Raw genomic sequence first — 22,434 nt, forward strand, 5'->3', positions numbered from 1 at the left:
TTAGCCCGCACCGTTCAACCCGGAGGATATACCGCGCAAGTGTCTTGGACGTACGAGATGAGGACGGACACGCGTTGCCCTTTCAGGCCTGGTTGCGTGCTGATACCAGGGCGGCACTGTACATGAGAAACCACCATGTGCTAGTGAGTAGGAGTCAACCTCTCCGAGCAAATCACTCTTCTAAATGTGTGATGGGACCACGATTCTGGACCTTGACGAACTCCCAGACCGCAGACTCATGGTCCTTTGGGACTAGACCATTGCCATCCTGGTCAATAGCCACCTTCTCCAGCTTCCAACCCCTTCCATGCGTAGTCACTAGCAGCACGTAGCCCCCCGCCGGATGCCTTCTCGCGCAGAAGTACTCCCACGCTTTATGGTGTTTAGCCGTGGCCAGGATCTTCCCTCTCGCATTGTGGCCCATGAAATTGCCTGATGCGGTGTTGTAGAAGCCGAGCCATCCTTCCGTCTCGACGCAGGCCCAATAGAAACCGCCTCTCCGGCTAGTGTCGGGCTCTAATTGGAGTTCGCCGTTGATCTGAGTGATTGCCCTGCCAGAAGCCTTTTCGACGATGATGAACGTCTCTCCGGGACATGGTACTGCGTTGCGAATTGCGGTGTGGTCCCAGAAGGTAACTGGACTCCTCGACTCTTCCGTGAAGATGGTTTCGGTGTCCGACATATCCTCATGTTCCTTCTCCGTATTGGTGGCTATCTTGGAAATCATGGCGTTGTGTTGGGAGGTCTTCCGAGTTTCTCTGAACGGAAGGTGCCTAGCTTCTGAGAAGAAACTCGCGCTGCGAGGTGCTGTTGTCTGGCGCCCGTCGACTGTCGGAGATGTAAAGGGGCAGACACCTCAGCAGAGCTCGACTTTCAGGTTAGAGAGCAGAACCAGCAGATGGCTGGGCGGAAATGGCTCTATGTTATACTGCGGGGTAGATCCGACAGCAACCCCTGACAAGGAACCAAAGTGGTCCAAAAGGCAACAGACAGGACCAATAAAAGAATCCCTATCCCTAAATAACCGCCCACCGATCTGTGGTGCTGCCATTCATTGCGAGGAGTGCTGGCCCCAGAGCCACATCGCGTTGGCCAATAGGCCTACTAAAGTTTCAGCTAGGAGTGTGGCCTAAGTGGAGAGAGAGGGGTGTAGATGGGCGACGATCACCTTAGAGCAAATGGCGTCTCGGTCTACATAGTTGATAGTGCTGCAGTAAGAGAAGCGACGAGACGGTGAGAAGCTGTTCGATGAAGCTGTTCCGTTTCCTCGGTACTACAAAACGCGGCGAATAAACTTCAAGAAGGCCTTAATAATATTCACATAGTGTTCCGGTCGATGTGTCGCTATTCGGGTAACCTTCTGCCTCACAATATTGTGCCTGCGTTTAAAATTAATCTACCATCCGTTTGAGTAGGTGAAGAATAACTGCCTTAAACGCTGCCGAAACCAAGATCGCGTGACGATCTTCCCCGCGGCGCGGCGTGCAAGGAAGTCCCAAGAAAGTGACACTTCCACCTCAGGCCACCGGGCCCGGAATTTATGCACCTTACCTTCAACAATAGCTTCACGATTCTTCACCAAATCTTTATTGTGAAACGGGCTATTTGGAAGAAGACAGAGGCCTCGGCGAGGGTGGGTGGGTGATAGTCGCCGTTATCTTGCGTGCCAGAGAGCAAGCGGAAGTCAAGTCGTTTCTCCGGATTGTAAATGCGATGATGGTGGGAGAAATGAGAATACCTCAACTTTCTTCTCCCGTGCAAAGGTTCTCTCGAATCTCAATGCGTTGAGTAGGCTTGAATACCTTCCACCGGGCTCTCTGGGCAAGAGGCGTGGTCTTGGGGCCTCGCCGCCGAGGTGCCAGCGTACGAGCGTTTGGATCGAGTTCCTGCAAGGGCGGCGCCATCTCACAACACCCAAGGTATGCCCATTGCGAGATCTCGCGACGGCGCGTCAAATGGGGGGCGATATGTTGATATTGGGGCTGAGCCGAGGCCAGACTGACCTTCCTATACAAGTTAGGTGGAGTGGATATCCCAGGTAGTGTTGACGGACCCACAACCAAAGGTGAAGTCTTCGAAATCTCATCCTTCACTCTTTTTGCTCCTCACCTCCGTTTCCCTTTCCAAATTCGATCGTTACATACCTGAACGAGCGTCAATCGTCATGCCGAGAGAGCCACCACGCAGGGTACTCAGGTCTTGTGCCTTGGACTGGACTGATGTTGCTTCGCAGAATCAGTCGAGGCTCATGGCTATGCCAGCTGAGATTCGCAACAAGATATGGAAGAGCTTCTTTTCCCACGTGGCACGCCCGCGCTTGCGGTACGCGTGCGATATGGGAAGCGGCATTGAATCGGACTCACGTTTCGAAATCGCCTGGATCTACGCCAGCAAGCGGCTTTACCTGGAAGCCTGGCCCGTCTTCCTAGCTCAGGTGCGTCTCGACGTGGTGTACATGAGCCACTCGCCGGGGCAATTGGCTATTCTACCCCCTCCGATCCTTCGAAGAGAGCTTCGCGAGATATGCTTCCACTGCCCAGTATCGGCATTGGCAGAGCGACCACCGAGGCGGCCATTCCCTTTCCATAGGTTCCCGCGCTTGAGCACCTTCAGCGTCTCCAGCAATATCTCGATTCCTCTTGATAGATTCCGGTGCAAAGATAGCAACGAGCCTATGACTGTGGACGTGTATCGAGGGCTTTCGCCTCAGGAAAGGCTGGCCGCATGGAAAGACGCCGGCCTGCCATCCGTGGACGAGATCATGGAGCACATGACCAGCATGGGCAGGGGCGGCTGGATAAGCCGTGTCGTAGATCCAAAGAACTTCACGCGCCCGCTCGTACTGGATCCAGACTCGGATGATGAGAACGACGACGAGGATTGGCAGACAGCAGAGGAGCCACCCTGTTCGGAGGACGAAGAGATGGGATGTTTCTATCGGGCCAGCCGCGAAAGCCGATCGGCGGAGTGGTTGGAGGCTAAAGAGGCCAGGGACCTTGAGGCGTTTCGGAAAGTTACCGCTCAGATGCACACCTTCGTTGAGGCTGAACTGAGGCTCTTCAAATGGAAGGTCCAACCCATATACGGCGATCCGCTGGATACACTTTTCGTTCTTATAGACACGAGGACGCGAAAGATTCTGGAAGTGCGTATGTTGGATGAAGAAGAGATCGAGGAGAGGGCTCGGTGGGCCGCGGAAGCGACGTGATTTATTACGAAGTATGGGCATGGGCATTGGGCATTGATGGCTTCTCAAGCCCAAGCGGAACCGGTTGCTCCTCGGTGACCAGACATCTTCTGCTGCTGCAACGTGTCGGAGATATCCCATTGCTTTCCTAGTCTGTCTGTTACTTTGGTCCGCTTTTTGGAAGCTCGTACTCCGATTCAAATCGGAGAATTCATCTTCTACGAGTAACGGCTTATTCATTGTGATGACCAGACAGCAACGTGATTTGGCAAATACTTGATTCACCTAGAGATGAATAGTGCTTTCTGGGGACATGGAATTTTATTCGGCATTGTGGTGTGACACAAAATGACGCAAGGACATTGAAAAAGTACACTCTACAAGCACTAACCACGATGTACTGGGCAGTGTATGGGAGGAAGTTTAAGGTACGGTTGCATGACGGTTATCTAATGGTTCCTAACACACAACGGTCAGCCAACATGCATTCAGGAATTCTTGTCAGGCAACGGTACAGGTCTACAACCGTCCACTACGGTTATTCTGATACTACGGTTATTTCTCAATAACCGTTACCTATTCGCTCTCCTTTAGTCAGGCGAGGCGAGGGCACACGAACCCAGAATTCTTCCTTTAGTTAGTCAAACAAAGCCGGCCGAAGCCCGGGCCTGACAAATCCACTCCGAGCTCTCGTCCTTCACAACTTCCATACTAATATTAGGTGCTCTTTATGATCGCAATGCTTGGTACAGCAGAGTACAGCGGTGGTCTCGGTATCCAATTTCACCAAGTCCAAACATCAACAAACCCCCTTCCACCACCAACAGCCTTGACCCTCCCCGCAATATCCAACGGGCTCCCCTCCCAGACAACAAAGTGGCCGTCCTCCACCCTCGGCTCCTCCAAACCAAGCATCTTGTACAGATTCCCGCCCACCATCTCCAACGCGCCGCGCTCATCCACCCGCCCCTCTCCGTTCTTCCACACGGTCCCGGCGAGCAGTCCCAGATCCCTCACCACCCAGTCCTCCTCCAGCCCAATGCCCGTCAGCACACCAGCATCCAGCAGTTTATCCACGCCAGTGCCGTTGGTGAGCGGCGCGCCTGTCAGGGCGCGGCGCTGGTCCCAAGACGTGGCATACGAAAAGATCGGCGCGAGGATTACCCCCACGTGGGCAGCGGCAAGTTCATCCGCGAGGAGATGTGACTCTGCGCCGCCATAGACTACCAGGCGGAGTTTGGTCTCCATGCGTTCCTCCACGGTGGTCTTCACCTTGAGGAGAGCAGCGATGGCGTCGGCGCTGTGGACGGTGATCACTAGCGGTAGGGAGCCGTTGACGACGCGCTGGAGGAAGGCTGCCTCGGAGTAGATATCGGGAACGGTCTCGTTACGCTTGGAGGCGGCGGTCAGGAGCTTGCGGCGCAGGTTGCCGACTGCGGCGGAGATGGAGCCGATGTAGTCGGGTTGGTTGGTGCCTTTGACGGATAGGTCGAGAGTGTAGTGCACTGCTGCGTCCGCAGCGAAGATCGCGTGCTTGTCGAGGGGCGTCTTTGCGCCGGTTACGAAGCCGACGCTGGTGCCATGGTGGCTAGCCTGGCCCGTGAGCTTTGGTGCAGAGATGGCTTTTGTTACACCGTAGGCGTAGGAGACGTTCGTCTTCTGGGTGCCGAGTGCAAGACCGTCTTCCGCGCGGGTGAAAGCATTGCCGCTAGGACCGTTGTCTGTGTCGTCTTCGGCGTCAATGGCGTTGAGCCCTATCTTGGAGCCGAGCGCGGTGAAAGACTCGGTCATGTAGCCGTTTTTCAAACTGATGACCGGGGTTTTGGACTCAGAGGCGGCTTGCAGCGCTAACTCGCACCGCCCGATGCAAATGACCTTCCCTTTGGACAGCACCACGGTGTTGTTGGAAGATAGCTGGCTGGACTCGGTTCTGAGTAGCACTCTCGAGACGCCGGTGAATACCACATCGCCCAAGGGCACCGGCCCCTCAGGGATCTTGGAAAGGCTCTGGTCACGAGCACTCAATTCCACGGTGGGCTTCTTGAGTTCCACCGGGTCTTCAAACTGCGCCGTCCCGTCGATCCAGACCTGCACGGGCGTCGCACCAACACTGAGCGGGTCGCTATCCCATACCACGATGTCGGCATCAAATCCAGGCTTTACCTTGCCGAGCCTGTTTCCAAACCCGAGGCGCTCGGCCGGGGCAGTGGTCACCGCCGCAAGCGCAGCATGGTAGGGCAAGCCATACTTGTAAGCCTTGGCAGCCTCAAAGACGACGTGCTGGGCGTTCAGCACCGGGTTGTCACTGACATAGATGGGTGTCAGACCGTTGTCGTACAGTATCTTCCCGGCGTATTCCGATGCAGTGTTTGCTTCCGTCTTGTACCACATGTTATCGGCAAACAGGGCGGACGCTGGCACTTGTCCGTACGCCCGTTTGAGGATCTGGGTGCAGGGTCAGGTACAGTCCGCATCGGATCGGGAAGGGAAGCGTAGGTACCTCAGGGACCAAGAAGGTCTGATGGGCGTGGTGAAAAGCTTGGACCTTGAACTTGAACTCGTTGGTATGATCCACAAAGGCTTCCAGGTCCGGTATCGTGTAGCAGTGCGTGTTCAACCTGACCTGGTCCCGCAACAAGGCTCCCAGTGACTCCCAGCGAAGCTCCTGTGGCAAGTAAGTTCTCATATGGTGAGCCCCAGCGGCGGATGCAACGTCGCACCAGTCGTCCTGCTGCTGTACCAGCTTCGCTGCCTGCTCAAACGCGTGACGGAATTCCCAGCTCTCCCCCAGCCGACTGGTGGGCCCCTGCTTTCCCGGCCTGCCAAAAAGTCTCTTCGGGTTCTCGCCGCAAGCCATCTTCATGAACCGCCAGTTGCGGTCGGGGTCGGCTAGCAGGTCGGCAGCGCTCGTCTCGTTGCGCCCGTCCGCTTTGCCCACGGCGTGCTTGATCACATACGCCTCGCCGCCCATGTTAGTGGCGGACCCCGGGAGGATCAAACTCGTGGTGACTCCGCCCGACTTGATGACCTGAATCTGGTGGTCGTAAGGCTGGATGCCGTCGATGGAGCGGACATACGGCACGATGTCCGACGCCATCTCATTGGTGTCCTCGTTGCCCCATGACTCGGGCAACGAGTCTACCCCGGCATGGCTGTGCATGTCGATGATACCGGCCGTCAAGGGGCGCCCGCGGGCATCGAAGACCACCGTGTCCGACGCGACAGACGACAGCGTGATCGATGGGTCGACCCGCTTGATCAGGCCATATTCCAAGTACACGTCTGCGGTGATCCAGTCGAAACCGGTACCGCTGCGCGCTGCCTCCGCTGGCGTGCCGGCTGCTGGCTCGCCGACCCAGACGCTGGCATTTTTGATCAGGGTTGGGGCATGGCCGTCCACGTATCTCGCGTTCCGTTCCCGCCCAGCCCCGATTGGATCCTGTGGTTTCTTGCGCAACTTAGCGCACGTGGCAAGGTCCTGCTGCAATCGTTTGACCGAAAGGCCGTATGCGGTCAGTTCCGGGTTGGATAGCGGCAGCACGGAGGCCCCGGACCGCGGCAGTTGCATCCACTGCGCAAACGCAATGAAGCACAGGCAGCCTAGCGCCAAGAGCGGGAGCGCTCGGGATCTTCGCGGCCTCTGTCGGCGCCATCGCGACGCCCCGGCAGCGGCATGGTACGAAGGTAGGTCGTCCTTTTCGCTCATCTTCCGTGCCGGTGCCAGTTTGGTTGGAAATGACCTAGGTGACCCCAACGGCAGGAAGAGATGGAGTTGCGGTAAGTGAACGGATATGACGCGAGAATAGGCGGGGCTCGGGTTCCCCGGCCAATGGAACTGTCGGGCCAGAAAGGGAAGGTGAGCAGACATTGATTACCTTTGTGGATGCTTTGGCACATGGCGATATCAAGTTCCACCCGTGTTATCCGTAACGTTATCTCCCTGCTTATTCTAGTCTGGCCGGTCGCTATGTTTTGTTGTGTTGTGGAAAGGAGCTCGCTACCTACCTATACAGTATGCCAGGTTTGTAGGACTTGGTAACTTACAGGTAACCTGGAAAGTCGTACTACGTTCCCACCACAGTTCGTTTAGCTGCTACCGCCTTCACCTATGCCTTTGCAGGCTTCATTAGGAGATGAGCTGTGAACAACACTGCGCTGACTGCAGGAGAAGGCTTCAAGTTGTTATCAACATCTTGTATACCTGTACCTGTACGATAGGACTATGAAACGTGCTAATTATCAGCAATGTGCGACCAGAGAGGACCTGAACATCCAAGCGCAGTATTCTAAGGTGGCTTTAAGCTACCTGAGCTGCCTATGAAGCCACAATTTGGTCTCAGCCATATGGTCTTATTCCGTTTTAACTTTGCCGTATCCTAATCTCCTGACTTGGCAGTCAGGATGGCACACGACCCCAGTACTTCAACTATTCCGCAGTTCAGCACAGCGTCGGTCTTAGTCAACATTCCTAATCCGGAGCCGACAGAACTGCGGGTATCTGAAGCACCACACGATACGTCTGCTTTTGTCATTCTTGCTGCTGCGTTGGGTAGCCTGGCTTTGGGGCTTTTCTTCCTCTGCTTGGCGAAGTGCGCCTTCGCCAACCCCGTGTTGCGCCAAATTCGTCGCCAAAGGAGAGCGCAAGCCCCAGGACACATATTGCCGGTTTCAACAACCCCGTCCAGCTCCGACGTCACTCCGCTGGACCTAAACGAGGAAAACAGCGGCACATCGACCGGGGAAGATTGTCCGGTATATCCCACTCGTGTCTGGATACCGGAGCGCCTATTACGCATATATTTTGGCCGCATCCCGTGTAGGGTAACGGTCAAGGTGCGCCATGTGGACGAGATACAACGTCCTTGAACAGCAGGGTCCCTGAACCCACGCTATCGGGCGTCGAAGGAGGTTGCGATAACCCGTCAACAGGACTTTTGGCCAAGAAACAGAAGGCTAATGTGAGACGCTGATGGCAGCCTACCTTAGACAGCTGAACACGCGTTGTGCCCAACTGCTTTGCACAAATTGCCCGACTCCATTCAACGTGAAAATCTGATGATGCAATGAGCCAGTCAGGTGGTGAAAAGAAATGCAAAAGAAATGCAGGGCAAGAGGATGAGGCTCGGGCCTAGATCTAGGCCGGCCCATAGGTATGCAGGTCATCGAAGCCAAGACACTATCGGAGAGCATGCAGAGAGTGAGGCCAATCGGTACGGCACGCTGACAGGCGGAAAGGAGCAGCCCAATGTTACCGAAAACTGCAAGACAACGCATGGCTTGGCAGCATTGCCGGGGTAAATAAAACTCTCTTACCTATTCTAATTTTTCAACCTCTTTTACCTCATGTCTATGTGTTCACCTGCTTCAGATCCCTTAGTAGCCTAGTGGTCTCATTGCGTCCGCAAATGCAGTCATACTGCGTCCAAGACAAGTATCTCGACCCGATTGCTCCGACAGATGCCTGGGCTGCCTTCCTTGCCGCTCGGTTTTCTGACAGGCGGGAGCTCTATGAGAGCTTCTCGGATCATGAAAAAGAGACGGTAAGGAAAGAGCTGCGGCGTATCCGCTACTTGAGGGATTACTTTGCTGGTCATCGGCTGTCAGCATCCGACATCTTACCAGTCCTCGACTGCCTAGAACAATCACACAATGGATGGAGAGAACGAGCCAGTCGGCGATGCAAGGATGAGCTGCACCGTTGTGAAGTTGCGATCGCAAGAGCCAGCGGGTATCGGAGGGCGGAGCTGAACAGACAACGCTCGATTCTCAAGCAAGTGGAGCAGTGGCCGACACAGGAGTATGCTCGCCTTCGGCAGTTGATTTCGCCGGTGAGCTTCATCCCGGGCTTAGAAGCCGAGGAAGACAGCGTCGACGACAATCCCGCCGAGTCGAACTATGGATACAACGGCTGGGTCATTGTGTTCGACAGGGAAAAGGGCGGAGTCAACCTAAGCCACCCACTGTGCCATGGCAAGTTCCCCCACCAGAAGATATCGGTCCAAAGGTTGCTGTACGATAAGGAGCACACGCCGCTCCAGCGCTCGGCCGACAGGACATGCCTCAGGTACTTCCATCTCCAAGCGAACAATATGAAATGGGTAGAGGTGCGTACTTGGTCGCCAACGCTGTCGGTAACACTCGTGAGCTGACCGAACGATGGAGGATGCTATTGCTCGATATTATCAAGAGGACAACTCTCAACCCGCGCCACGGGGCGCGCTACATAGCACAGCCACCTCCAAGCCGCAGACCAATACTGAAAGACTCTTGAAGCGAGAGCTCTGGCACGGACAGGACAGAGGAGGTGTCAGGCCTCACATGCCACCTTGCTCGCGCCAGATCCGGCCTCGCTGTGCCCTTGTGCCGTCGCCGGAATACGTCGGTCACCCGGGTTCAGCCGACTCTCAAGACATTGTTTTGTTCGTGAGTCAACACCCCTGGTTCTCCCAGTTTCCCTTCTCCTGATGTGCAAAACGAGTGTTCTTTTTTATTTTCCTTGTGGCTACCGTTCCTTTCCCCGCCAGCTGACCGTTTCTCAGATGCCTTACTTGCACTGGGAGATAGAGAAACGCCTAGTCCGTATGACCAATGTCATTCGAAAGACCAAGCAGATGAACGATCAGGAGTTTGCTTTTGAACGAATAAGCAAGCGGAAAGGGACATGGGGTAGTGTGGTTGAGCGCGCCAAGGCCATGGCCAGGCGCATAGACAGCACTGTGCCGGACCTTGGAGCGCTGGACGATGGTAGTCCCCCATGGAAGCCTCAGTCGCCACTGGGAAGCTATCTCTGGTGTGCGGCAAAACTATTTCAACTCATCGACGAGGCAGCAGATTCGCGCTTGATCAATGACCACCTGTGCACGCAGTCACCCCTCCACCCCAGACGCACCCTCGAGCAGTATTACTACTGGACTGCTGAAGACACCACGCCTCGAGACCGGCAACAGGTTGTATATCGGGCAACTCGCATGAGAAATGACCCCGAAGCAATACCACGAGTGGTAATGGTCGACCAGCTCTGGATGTGGATCTTGGACGAAAGTGAGACTCTCTTACCCCAGCCCAAACAATATCGGATAACCGGGGTGTTCAAGCAGAGATCGTCACTTGAAAGCAGTCACGCTAACAGATGGACAGACACCATTCTCACCGCATTTCCTCGCAGATGGGGCCGGAACAAGCCTGATCCTTCGGCTGTCCACCGGGCAATTCGAGATCATCTTGGAGCCGTGGACAACAGTCAGGTCCGGTCCATCTATGACCTGGCACTCATCATCGTTGACGAATGCTCGAAGGTGTTCTTCGACAGGACAAAGCCTGACCTCAGACCCGAGGTAGTCGACATGTTCGGATCCGCGATATCCACCGTGGTATGTCTAATTTTTCATACTCGCGATTAATGCTTACTGGCTTGGGCAGTCCGAAAAGAAATCCGAGGCGTATGAGCGATTTGGGCGCGACGTCAAACGGATGAACACACATGATCCGCTTCAAACATCCGAGGAGCTCCTGCGGAAGTCGTTGAACATCAAGTTTGAGTGGTCTGTGTTAATGGAGGCGCAAAGCATCATTGACCAGCTGCAGATCATGCAAGAGATCTTCACTCAACAGATCACGGTTATGAGCGACTTTGAGAAGGCTCTGCGCGGCTTGAATCCAGAGAGCCACGAAGGACTCGAAAGCACTCTGGATCGAGCAGGGACGTTGATAATGGATATGAAGTTACGGAGGGAGGAGCTCTCAAACCTAGAAAAGCGGCAGGCCAACACCAGAAGCCAGGTAAGTCCAAAGGCTCTATCCAACTATTTCTCTTGCTTCGCTGACCCGTGCGATGATAGCTTCGTGAGCTCCTGGATATGAAACAACAACAGGCCGGGATCATCGAGGCCAAAGCAGCTATCCGGCGAGCGGATGAGTCGGTCATTCAGGGAAGGTCGATCGTGGTCTTCACCGTTGTTACTATTTTCTTCGTGGGTATCTCCTCCTTGGAGACAACATGCGACGTGTGTTAAACCAACGGACTTACAGCTGCCCCTCTCCTTCTTCGCGACACTGTTCGGCATGAACGCCCAAGAGCTCAACGGCGGCACCATGTCACTGGGCGCCCAGCTTATGTGGATGTGTAAGTTCACCGTCAGCTTTAGCTCCATTACGCACGACAACGTGGCTCATTGCTGGTCCTCGCACAGTCGTGATATCCAGTCTTGTTATTTGCCTGTCTTTGGCAATTGCGTTTAGCGCAAGGGCGAGAACGGCAATATTCGGTGCACTCCGAGGTTCTTTTGGCTACCTCGAACGTCCAACGAAAGGCCACACAGCAGCAAGAGGTCATCTGGCAAGCGCGTCTCCACGTGCACTCCGAGACTTCATGATCGCAAAGCAAAAGGAATGGGAGAGCAAAACCGGGGTTGAGGACGCTGCCAGGGGGGCTTTACCGTTGCATCAAGGTCGAGAAGAGAAGTTGGGAAGGTCAAGCATGATGGCAAGGTTGTGGAAAAGGAAATCAGGGCCGAGAGAGGGGGGGAGGGTATGAAAAGTTTGTCAACGGACGCTACTAGTACTAGTAGTCAGTCAAATCTTCGCAACGAGTACAGTCTTCAGCAAGAAAAGTCTTCGTTTCATCGTAAATGAAGCCTATACGCTCCCGTCTTAATGTCCATGTCATAAAGGAAGTGTAGATACTCCCGATCCTTGCGTGTCATGCGTTCCCGGCCCATCATCACTACCAACGCCAGTAAAGTATCCCGTTCCTGAAATGACCTTGTCCCTGAAACCCCTCTATGGGTTGACATTGGCATCAGCGGCAAGCATCGAATCAACCAGCGCCAGGATCTTCCCGTGGATGCTTTCATCGGCGGTGATCAGTCCCCAGCTCTTCGACAGCTTCTTCCCCGTAGTAAAATCGATGGGGTTCCCGGCCAAGTCCGTCACTCTGCCGGCCCCCGACTCGGTGTAAATCAGCTGCGATCCCGCATGATCCCAGATAGACCATGGCCCTTTGCCCGGCTTCGGCCAGCGGAGCTGCACGAACTCCCTGCCGCCGAGAGCCATCGCGGCATATCGCATATGTGACGAGTACAGCTCCGTCTGAGCGGGATATACCGCCCCCGTAATCGCTGCTAGATCTCGCACTTTCTCGGTCAGCGTCGCCGGGCTCCTCGACGAGTCCACCAAATGGATTTCCCTCAGGTCGAACGGCTTCCCCATGCCCCGATCCACCCTCGTGGCCTCCCGCAGCGCACCGTGTCCCATCGGCCTCCACGTGGCCCCCTGTCCCTTCACAGCAGCCAGCATCAACCCCATTCCGTGCCTATCCACCACCCGCTCCGCCACCTTCCCCCTCATAGCCGGCGCCAAGTTCGGACAGCCCAGCACGCCAAGCAACTCCCGCCCGTCCTCCAACAACGCAAGCGAAATCGCGTACTGCCCGCCTTTCAGGAACGCACTCGTCCCGTCGATGGGATCCATGCACCAGAACCTGCGCCGCCGGCCGCACCTGCTGGCCCCTTCCTCCCCTTCCTCCTCCTCCTCCTCCTCCGCGCCATCGTCATCGTCGTCGGCGTCCGCCCCACTACCGCCACCACCAAGCGCGATCAACTCCATCATCTCCTCGGGACTTCCGGGCCTTCCCAACCGCGCCTCGCTCTCGGCGTCGTCGAGCCGCGTCGTCGAGACCAGCTCCCACACCTGCGCCACCAGGTCCGGGTCGCTCCGCAGCGCGTCGGCGTCCTCCTCGCCCACGATCCGGTCCGCGGGGAACGCGTGGTGCACGGCGGCGACCAGCAGCGCCTGCGCGGCGAAGTCGGCGACCGTCACGGGCGACGTGTCCGGTTTGGCTAGCGACAGGCGCCGTTCTAACCCCGGATGGGGGTGACCGAGGGGACCGTTGGGAGGTGTCGTCGCCGTTGTTATTGTTGGCGAGGTCGGGGAGGAGCATTCGTCTGGGTGCAGGAAGCGGCTGATGGGCTCGGTGCTGGCGCGCTGTAAGAGGCCCGGAGGGCGGAGGTTGAGGGTCGCGAGGACGCGCTTGGTCACGAGGGCCGCGCGCTGCACGGCCAGCTGGGCGATGAGGAGCTCATGCGCGAGGGGTGGGGGCGGGGGTGACATTTCGGTTGTGAGATATGGCATTGTTGATGTTTGGCTTCAGTGAGTTGGTGCGGGTTAGGGTGGTTGTCAACTTCTCGTTGTGGCGCCTTTGTTTGAGGCTGAAACTAGATACCAAAACGCGCAGTTCATAAACAGGAGTGGGGATGTCGGACGTCAACAGGCACCATTTGGAATGTCAGAATGGGGTTTTCTGAAGGGCGATTGCGAGTGGCAGCTTCGAGGGTGGTACGGATGTTATCTTATCATTTTTCATATGGGATGGCCTCTTGTCATGTTTCGGCACTTCCACAATTCGCGCGAAACGCGCAATCTTGTCTGTCATCCGCACTGTCGGCGGCCACGAGGCCCGGTCAGGCGGGTGTTGCACACCGGCGGCTGTTAATTGGCCAGCAGCCATATGGTGGAGAATGTTCCTTGTGGTGAGGAGTGGCGGAGCTTGGGGCGAAGTTCAGAATTCAGCACAAATTCAGCTCCGACCTAGCCAATGGATAAAGAGGCCGCCTCCCAAGGGGTTGGAACTGGAAGACTTTGCATCAATGGGAGCTATGGCCACAGCTTACACAGTGAACTGCCGACTCGGACTCGGTCGGAATTGGTTCGTTACCAGCAGGGTCCCCATCGACTATATTCCCGGGGGTTTGAAAGCCTTGCAGTGAGCCCGGGGCTGGTTGACAGAACGGTCAGAACCTTCTCCTTGCCCCTGACTCTTCTCTCGTTCCTGACTCCTTTCTTATTCCCCGCTCCTTTTTTGTTTCCGGGTTGCTCTGGCCACAAGATCTGTTCTAACTACTAGTAGTCTCACAACGCTTGGTCTGCTACCGTCGTATCTGCTATCGTCAATCCGTTCCCATGACGAAGAAGCCCATGACCGTCCCCTGTGATGTACGGCAACATGGTTGCCGCATGGTGGTTGCCTGCGATGCGGTCCCGGCGCAGCGGTAAAGCCCAACAAGCGCCTTCCTTTTCTCCGGTATCGAAACGAGGTTGCAGTTATGCAGACCCAAGTCACCCGACGGGAACGCTTGATGCTTGCTTCGCCTTCTTCCAGGTCCCAATAACTCGACCAGCAGCGTACCCCATTGCGAACCGCTTGGGCCGGCGTGTCTCGACCCTGCGGCTGTACCCTAGGCAGAAATATCAAACTAAACCCCCCCAGGTCATTGTAAGCGAGTGGTGCCTACTCCTCGCTTCCCAAGAAACCGGCCAAGGGTCAACTGTCTATGTGACTGAGACGGCGATCTAGAGCCTGTCGTTGGCAGTCGCAAAGCCTTAACTTTATGATTAGTTCACTGAGAACCAAAGACCATTCATGTCCAACGGCTTTGAGGTATATATAGTGAGGCAGCGAGGGGGAAAGACTCATAAGTTCTTGGACATAGCTTTAGGTAAGCTATTCGATATCACCTCGGGCCGGTACAGTACATACTACTCTCTGCTCTGTTGAAGAAACTCCCTAGCTTGCTACACAGAGTCCGCTCGCACACATGTTCCGAGGGGCTCTCAACGTTACAAGCGAGTACCGTGCTCGGGTTCCTTGGTGCGTCTGGTTGACCATCCTGTTCTCGCTGTAGGACTGGGTGTTGCGCTGGGTCTTGGTATTCCGCTTCTCGTGACGCTGATTGTCATCGCCCTGCTGCTGTGGTTCCGCAACACGAGCCAGCCCCGTCCTCAGATCCCACCCGCTATGCTGAATAATCATCAGAGGGTGAAAACCGTGAAGCCTGTTATAGCCTCCGATGCCGGGCGATCACGCGAAGAGCTGGAAGGCCGGGCCATTTTCAAGCTTCCCCTCAGCGGACGTCCAGCAAGCCCATCGCACCGGATATCGCTCGCTTTCAAGGCTACTCTGCGGTCTACAATCACCAGCAACTACTAGTAGTAGCAGTTTGTCCAGTTCTCAGCCACGCAGAAGCCGTTGTCGACACTCGCTGGAGTTTCGATGCCTTCCGTTCGCCAAGCCGTGGTATTAGGCATCGGACCTTGACTTAGCTTACAGACGACAGTCTATGTACGTCCCGTCGGATTGTGGATGAGTAATTCATAAGTCATGTCCGCCCAGCGGTTTCCGGAATGGTGTGATAGCGTGTCCCGTGGCAATATTCCATGCAGCTAAACCGCATTCCCCCACACCCCGTCCCGTTCCGTTTCTTAGCTCGCTACGGATGCAACCTGCGGTCTCAACCCAGCTTCCCGTTTTGGCTCAGAGGTAGTAGGGTACAGCATGCACTGTCGGAGGCATATGAAAGTTCCACCTGCTCGGATCCACCACCAACACGCATCAGATATGTGTGTACTGTGTGACAATAGGGACGATTCGTATGCGCCATGTTCGGGTACGTTCGTTAGCGCTGGGTAAGCATCATCTAAAGTTCCGCAACCAAACGTATAAAGAGATGGCGAGGTATCCTAGCTCCATACGCGAGTCCACGGGTTTACCGGCATCACCGTACCTCCTAGTCTCGAGCCTGGACCAGACATCAGAACCGGTGGTCAACCAATACTACCATGTATAGCCCTTCTGGCATCTTCCTAACCATGGCCCTCCTAGCGGCCCAACAAGTCGCAGGCGGCATCTTCCCTTTCGAATCCGTCCAGCTCAGCGAGTCGGATACAGCGAACTTCCCTGCCGTTCGATTTGGGGACATCAAAGCCGGCCCACCTCCTGACAAGAGGACGGTCCCACGATGCCGTGCCTGGCCCGGCAGCCACGACTGGCCCAGCATCGCCGAGTGGAAGCAGCTGAACGCTTCACTCGGAGGTGCACTTCTCAGGCCTCTTCCCGCGGCATCAGCCTGCTACCAGGGGGAGACTTACAATGAGACGACCTGCCAGTGGCTTGTGACCCAAGCGGGGCGGACGCACTTTTGGATCGAGGAGCCGCTGTCCACGCTCACGCAATGGCCGCAGGGCAGCACCTGCACGCTGGCTCTGAATGCGACAGGCACGTGCACCCGCGGTGGGTTCCCGGAGTACGTGGTGAATGCGACCATGGTCAGGCACATACAGGCGGCGGTCAACTTTGCGAGGAACAGGAACGTCCGCCTGGTGATTAAGTGAGTGCTCTGGCTATTAAGCTTTTCCCAGTTTGAGCCTCGTCATCATCCTGACATGGAAGCAGGAACACCGGACACGACTTTGGTGGCCGGTCTATGGGGGCGGGCTCGCTCAGCATCTGGGTGCACAATCTCAAGAGCTTCGAGTTCATCCCAGAGTACAGCGTAGGACGGTACTCCGGCATGGCGGTGCGGGTCGGTGCCGGGGTGGAGAGTTGGGAGCTGTTCAACCACATGGCAGAAGACAACATCACCGTCGTTGCGCCGGGAGGGGGCACTGTCGGGTCGGTAGGCGGGTGGCTTGCAGTGGCCGGGCACGGGTCGCTGACATCAAAGTACGGCCTCGGGGCGGACCAGGTGCTCTCCATCAACGTTGTCACAGCCGATGGCCGGTTCCGGACTGTTGATCCGTACCACCACGAAGACCTGTGGTGGGCGCTCAGGGGCGGCGGGCCAAGTAAGTGGTACCCACCCTGCTAGTCCTTAGTACTACTAGTAGTAATTTGCAGGGGAATCACAATCCTCCAGTCGCTGACGGCGTCAGGTACATTCGGCGTCATTACATCGGTCGTTCTCAAGGCCTACCCACCCATCAACATCACCACGGCATCCCTCAGCTTCTCCGTCAACCCGTCGCTCGCCAACGGCACCATCCTCCCCGGCATCCCACCGCCTCGCCCCAATTCCCCCTCCACCACGGACCTCTCCTCCTTCTGGCGCGGGGTCTCCCTCTCCTACCACCACTGCACCCACATCATCGCCGCGGGCGGCTACTGCTTCAGCTACATCTATCCGCTGGGCCCGTCCTCCTTCGCCTACAGCACGTCCCACATCATCCCCAACATCACCGCCCCAGCCTTCACCGACCTCCTCGAGCCCCTCTACACCCAGCTCAACGCCCTCTCCATCCCAGTCACCCTGCCCCCACCATCCTCTCTAGTCCCAACCCTGTACGCAGGCAACGGGCGCCGCACCGGCAACGGCGACGCACCGATCAACACGCGCTACCGCTCGCGCCTGTTCCCGGCCTCCTTCTGGCACTTTCCCCCCTCGCAATTCGACACGCTCCTATTCGCCGCCATCCGCGCGGGCGTCGAGGAAGGCGGGTATACCTTCCACGGCATCGCCTACTCCCCGACTCTGGAGGTTGCGGGATGGCCCGGGGCCGACAGCGCGGTCAACCCGGCCTGGCGGCGCACGGCGCTGCACGGGAGTCTGATGGAGATCCAGCCCGAGGGGATCAGTGCGGCGGAAGCGAGGAGGAGGGATGCGAGGGCGCATGAGTTTGTGGGGAGGTGGAAGGAGATTACCCCAGGCGCCGGGGCGTATATGAATGAGGGTGATCCGGCCGAGACGGGGTGGCAGGAGAGCTTTTATGGCGGGGCGGCGCATTATGCGAGGTTGGTGGAGGTTAAGACGCGGTGGGATCCGTGGGGGGTGTTTTGGGCCAGGACGACGGTGGGGAGTGAGGCGTGGGAGGTGGTTACCGGGGATGGATATCCCGCGGGGCAGAATGGGCGGTTGTGTCGCGCGTTGGGGTGAAGGGGGTTGGGGGTGGTTTGGAGGGTTTGGAGTTTACTACTAGTAGTACTGGGGGGCTCACCCCTAGGTTCTATGCCCCAGGCAATCTCGATGGTTCCCATCTGGAGTTAACCCTCTCCGTAATGTAGTTATCAATCCGTTTTTGATTTGTCCGGTCGTTTATTCCGTACATGAGTCATGCCGCTATGATAAATGAGACGCTATGAAATACCCGAACACTCCCAACTCCTAGCAGATGCAGGCTAAAAGCAACCATAACCGTAACCACACCCCTTTTGCCCCCACCCGCCCACGCTTAAGTTCTCAACATATACCCATCAATCCGGGCGTACCATCATCATCATTAAGGATGCCCCAAATCCCCCAAATCGGGACTCAAAAACCCCCGAATCGCCTCCTCCACCGGCGTCAGCGGCGCCACACCCTCCAGATCGCTCACCACCACCGGGTTCGTCCCCACCCCGAGATCCATACTACCACCACTATCCGGCGACCCCATCTGGCCGCCCATCCTCCCCTCATGCTGCTGCCCCGGCCCTCCCGCCGCCACGGGAGCAGACGGAAACCCGGTCTCCAACCTCGGACGCCCCAACATACCCGTAGCATTCTGTCCCGCCGGGTGGTATCCGAGATGCATCCCCGGCTGCACCTGTTGTGGCTGCTGCGGCATACTACTAGTATACGGCGGGTAGGTGCCCACCACCCTCGCGGCGGTGGGGATCCCCTGCATCGGCTGCCCTGGGTACGGACCCTGTACGGCGTAGGCAGGGTGGTGGTGGTGGTGGAGAGGGAGTCCTCCCGGCTGGCGGACGCCATAGACGTTCTGCACCTGTGGCATGGCGCCGGGATGCATGTGGGCAGCCATGCGCATGTGTGGTGGCGCGGCGGGGGGCATGGTGAGCGGTGGTGGTGGGGGCGCGCAGAGATCCTCGATGATGGGCCCGTTGGCGAAGTTTGCTGCCCACATTGCGTTGGGGGAGAGCGACGTCTGCACAGGCGACTGTCCGTGGTGCTGTTGTGATTGAGGGCTGCCGTATGGGGACTGGGAAGCAGCCATTCCCATGGCTTGGCTGGGGGGCATCATGCCGCCGCCGCCCTGCATCGGGGACTGTGTTGGTCCGATGCCATAGGGGTTGCTGGCGTAGGGGTTGATCGAGTATACCGCGTGCGGCACGTACCGGGAGCGGTTCATGATTTGTGAGAGTGATGTGTGTTTCAAGATGGTTGAGGTCCTGGCTCTTTTCCTCGGACCCTGTGGTGTGTGGCGCAGATCTTTGGGAGGAAGGGGCAAAGTGAAGGAAGTGACTGCTAGGTGCCAGGTGCCAGTATTGCGGGATACATACAATCCTTATACTTGTCCAGGGTCTTGTGTCAGCCGGAAACAATCGCCTCGCCCGGGGCCGCGGTTCCTGACGGCCGGCTCATTGTTGCTACACGCATGTCGTCACTAGTCCGTGTTCAACTCGTGTTTTGGACGCGGCCTTTGCCCCTGGTCTACCCCGGGCACCAGCTAGTAGAACTTGGCAGCAAGTTTAACCGCGCCTGAGAGGAGACATTGTGGGGTTTGAGGGCGCGTTGGGGGCTATAAAGATGACGGATAGCCAAGGAAGATGCTGGCAGCTGGGCTCGGCCTCTTGCTGTTTGAAGCCCGTTGGTTCGCCCGTTTCAGAATTGGGTCGGGCTTGGCCCGGGATGACGGCCGGGCCCGGCCTCCACTTTTGCTGCGGCACGGAGCCGAGATCAGGCCCACACCCGGGGCTCTCACGGGAAACCAACCCGAGGCCAACAACAGCAGAGGCCATTGGACACCGATTCGTATTATGGAGGCCTTTTAGCACACCTTTGTTACGATTTCAATCGTTTGTATGTCGCGACATGTTTCTAAAGCGTTCCAGTCCTGCGACACTGCCCCATGTCCACCACTTCCGGACTGCTATTGTGTGGGGACCCGAAGTCTCAAAGTGTCTTGCCCAGCCAAGCCAGCCTCAACACACCAAAGACACTATTGTTTTTCTTTGTCCATAACCCTACGGGAACGCATTTGTTTTTCAAAGCTCGACCTGCTTCAGCACCATATACAGGCATTTATATTCAAAGGATCAAACAACCGTTAAGCTAGCTTGCTCTCTGTTCTTCCCTTCCTCCATCATCTTCCTAAGAAATCAACAGCCCTGAGATCTGCTGCTTCCCCAGAAAAATCCACATCACAATTCTTGACCCGCCGGTGCCATGTGGCTCCGACGCATCCGCCTCCGACTGTCCCCCAAGACCAAGAAGCCCGAGTTCCGAGACATCAAGTGGAATGATGATGATGACGGCGAAGTGCGTCCCGTCACCCGCGGCAAAGAAAAGCAGTTCGGCTTCGAGGAGCTCTCGCCCACGATGCCCATGAAGGGGGAGAAGGATACGGCTGCGTATCGGATGAGGTCGAACGTCTCCTACTCGTCCCTGGCTGCCCTTACAGGGAGCGACACACCCCTGCTTGGTACTAGTAATAAGCACGAGATTACGAAGCGGAGCGAGGGTCACGCAGGCTGGAGTCACGGTCGGTATTATGTCTCGTACGGAAAAGGGCCGCGGCGCCTCATTCTCTTCCAGTACCCTCCAGGACAGTGATGGCGTTCTTGCTTGCAATCTTTGGTGGCAGCTCGGAGTTGTGGAAAGATGCACTTCGGGTTTTCCTTTGGTACGGCTTGCTTTGTCCCCCGGATGCGGCACGACATTCCTGTTGCCTTTGTATGATTTTTATCGTCGCGGGTTTGGGTAGTTCAAGTGCTGACGTGTTATGAAAGTTCACTTGGGATGGGGGGCATGATAGTAAGTGCCAATCTCAAAGTCGAGCTCTTCATGTTTCAGGGATTCGGTGGAAGGTTCTTTCTCAACTCCGCCGCCAATAACCATTGTAAGCCCTTGTCCTGTCACCGAGATCCCGTTGTCCTCAAAATCTCATAAACCGGTCGATTAATGAAGCAGTTGCCGAGGACGCGACGTTCCTTTATCTACCCGACCCGTGATTGCTCCAGATTCCGCTCTATGATGCTGCCTTCCATTCGCCCATGAATACCTACCTTTAAACCGCGTCCAAAGCACTCCAGTCTTCAACCAGTTCCCGAGCTCTCGTAACTCCGAACGCCAACGATTCCAATGCCGATGCCAGATCCATCACCGTAGTGACTTTCCCAATATTTAAAGCGCCCCAAGAACCCCAACCTCTCGCCAAGAATGGTAAATTCTACCCCCCCCTTTCCCCCTCCCCCTTCAAATCGCAGTAAACCGCACCATCCGCTCCTCAATCCTCAGCTGCACATGCCTCGGCAAGCTCGACAGCGGCGTCCAGTTGGGGATGTAATGCGGCCCCCGGTTCATGTAGACGCGCGTGCGGTCCACGTTGCGCGACGAGTTGGGCGGGTAATACGGCGTCCTGCGCGCCGGGCGCACCAGCGGCACCACCGGTACCACGGTCCCGCCCATCTCGACATCCACACCACCACCACCATCGCCCCCTAGCGTCATCGTCGTCGACGACGAGCCCGTTGACGATACCGACGAGGCGCTGCGTGAGCGGGGGCGGGTCGGCAGGCGCTGGATGCGCTGGGCGGCTGTTGGCCAGCGCGGGGGAGAGGCGGATGACATTGGGCGGGGGCTGTTGCTGCTTGCTGGGGATGGTGATGATGATGATGACAGGCTGGGCGGGCTACCTGCTGAGGAGCGACGGCCGGGGCTGGCGATGGCCGGGCTGGAGAAGCTGTTCAGGGAGGAGAGGCTGAGACTGTGGGTGGGCCGTTGGGGCGTGCTGGGTGGTGAGGGCAGGTCGAAGTAGTCGAGCAGAGACCCGTCTGACGGGACCAGGGTCAGGTCGCTGGAGAGGTGCGATGCCGTGTCCTTGGGGCTGAGGCTGGTCGACATGACATCCTCCATCGCGTCGTCGTCGTCGTCCGCCTTGGAGAGGGACCGGAACCGGTCGGGAATGTAGTGTCTGCTTGTGAAGGACGGCATTTTGGGTTTTCTTTTTGGGCGTCTCGGTCTCTCCACGGGGATGGTTGTACTGCAGATCGGTCGTTTGTTGATGACTTGACGTTGATGAACAGCGATGCCAGCGCTTCCAAAAGTTTTCCCAAAGATCCGGTGAGGATGAAAAGAAGTCGACCGCAGGCCTGAGAACGGATCAACCGCACTGGGAGACCTCGAGGTCATCTTGCACGGCGACCTGACCGGTGTCTGCTGTTTTAATTGCCCGTCGGGTGTAAGACACCCCCGGTCACCGGACCTCGGCCCGGCGCCCATGCTGATGGGCCGCTGGACAGTGTCGCACCCTCCCCAAAACATGTTTGGGCGCTAATTTTAGGGTCACCCGCCAGTTTGGGACACCATTTGGTAGGCCATGCGGCGCCCGGATGCTGCCGTCAAATCAGCTGGCGCGAAAACTTCCAACGGGCATTTCCCAGACAGTTTCAACGACGCATGTCATCCTTTGCATGCGGCGTAATTAGCGCCACAGCTTGCAGTCTTTATTACTTTTTGCACTGGCTTTCAAGTTACCCCCGG

General features: G+C 56.8%; 9 protein-coding genes across 9 annotated transcripts; 4 read left to right on the plus strand and 5 right to left on the minus strand.

Moving 5' to 3' along the window:
* Positions 1–9: 9 nt before the first annotated feature.
* B0T15DRAFT_215208 (uncharacterized protein) lies at positions 10–907 on the minus strand. Its single transcript, XM_062862726.1, has one exon. The coding sequence runs from the start codon at positions 725–727 to the stop codon at positions 173–175; it is 555 nt and encodes a 184-aa protein (XP_062721748.1). The 5' UTR covers positions 728–907; the 3' UTR covers positions 10–172.
* A 1,186-nt stretch (positions 908–2,093) lies between these two features.
* Positions 2,094–3,395, plus strand: B0T15DRAFT_215218 (uncharacterized protein). Its single transcript, XM_062862727.1, has one exon. It carries the CDS (start codon positions 2,165–2,167, stop codon positions 3,206–3,208), a length of 1,044 nt encoding a protein of 347 aa, XP_062721749.1. The 5' UTR covers positions 2,094–2,164; the 3' UTR covers positions 3,209–3,395.
* Positions 3,396–3,970: 575 nt separating this feature from the next.
* Positions 3,971–6,893, minus strand: B0T15DRAFT_494100 (uncharacterized protein; the record flags this gene model as incomplete). Its single annotated transcript, XM_062866993.1, has 2 exons — positions 3,971–5,632; positions 5,688–6,893. The coding sequence occupies 2 exons, from the start codon at positions 6,891–6,893 to the stop codon at positions 3,971–3,973; spliced, it is 2,868 nt and encodes a 955-aa protein (XP_062721750.1).
* A 501-nt stretch (positions 6,894–7,394) lies between these two features.
* On the plus strand, positions 7,395–8,107 carry B0T15DRAFT_533946 (uncharacterized protein). The gene has a single exon (XM_062869398.1). The coding sequence runs from the start codon at positions 7,589–7,591 to the stop codon at positions 8,051–8,053; it is 465 nt and encodes a 154-aa protein (XP_062721751.1). The 5' UTR covers positions 7,395–7,588; the 3' UTR covers positions 8,054–8,107.
* A 411-nt stretch (positions 8,108–8,518) lies between these two features.
* On the plus strand, positions 8,519–11,795 carry B0T15DRAFT_533949 (uncharacterized protein). Its single transcript, XM_062869399.1, has 8 exons — positions 8,519–9,291; positions 9,350–9,610; positions 9,727–10,228; positions 10,325–10,557; positions 10,607–10,966; positions 11,026–11,157; positions 11,216–11,309; positions 11,377–11,795. The coding sequence occupies exons 1-8, from the start codon at positions 8,593–8,595 to the stop codon at positions 11,718–11,720; spliced, it is 2,625 nt and encodes an 874-aa protein (XP_062721752.1). The 5' UTR covers positions 8,519–8,592; the 3' UTR covers positions 11,721–11,795.
* On the minus strand, positions 11,796–13,765 carry B0T15DRAFT_435311 (uncharacterized protein). The gene is made up of 2 exons (XM_062865815.1): positions 12,769–13,765; positions 11,796–12,693 (listed from the first exon to the last, which is right to left on the minus strand). Exons 1-2 carry the CDS (start codon positions 13,313–13,315, stop codon positions 11,966–11,968), a joined length of 1,275 nt encoding a protein of 424 aa, XP_062721753.1. The 5' UTR covers positions 13,316–13,765; the 3' UTR covers positions 11,796–11,965.
* Positions 13,766–15,829: 2,064 nt separating this feature from the next.
* B0T15DRAFT_397649 (uncharacterized protein) lies at positions 15,830–17,889 on the plus strand (the record flags this gene model as incomplete). The annotated part of the gene is made up of 3 exons (XM_062864915.1): positions 15,830–16,347; positions 16,413–16,804; positions 16,892–17,889. 3 exons carry the CDS (start codon positions 15,830–15,832, stop codon positions 17,887–17,889), a joined length of 1,908 nt encoding a protein of 635 aa, XP_062721754.1.
* A 125-nt stretch (positions 17,890–18,014) lies between these two features.
* On the minus strand, positions 18,015–19,470 carry B0T15DRAFT_533957 (uncharacterized protein). The gene has a single exon (XM_062869400.1). It carries the CDS (start codon positions 19,079–19,081, stop codon positions 18,233–18,235), a length of 849 nt encoding a protein of 282 aa, XP_062721755.1. The 5' UTR covers positions 19,082–19,470; the 3' UTR covers positions 18,015–18,232.
* A 1,675-nt stretch (positions 19,471–21,145) lies between these two features.
* Positions 21,146–22,324, minus strand: B0T15DRAFT_533959 (uncharacterized protein; the record flags this gene model as incomplete). Its single annotated transcript, XM_062869401.1, has 2 exons — positions 22,194–22,324; positions 21,146–22,132 (listed from the first exon to the last, which is right to left on the minus strand). Exon 2 carries the CDS (start codon positions 22,081–22,083, stop codon positions 21,148–21,150), a length of 936 nt encoding a protein of 311 aa, XP_062721756.1. The 5' UTR covers positions 22,084–22,132; positions 22,194–22,324.
* Positions 22,325–22,434: the final 110 nt, after the last annotated feature.

This window comes from Chaetomium strumarium, assembly GCF_033439665.1.
Source record: "Chaetomium strumarium strain CBS 333.67 chromosome Unknown B0T15scaffold_4, whole genome shotgun sequence".
Lineage (NCBI taxonomy): Eukaryota > Fungi > Ascomycota > Sordariomycetes > Sordariales > Chaetomiaceae > Chaetomium > Chaetomium strumarium.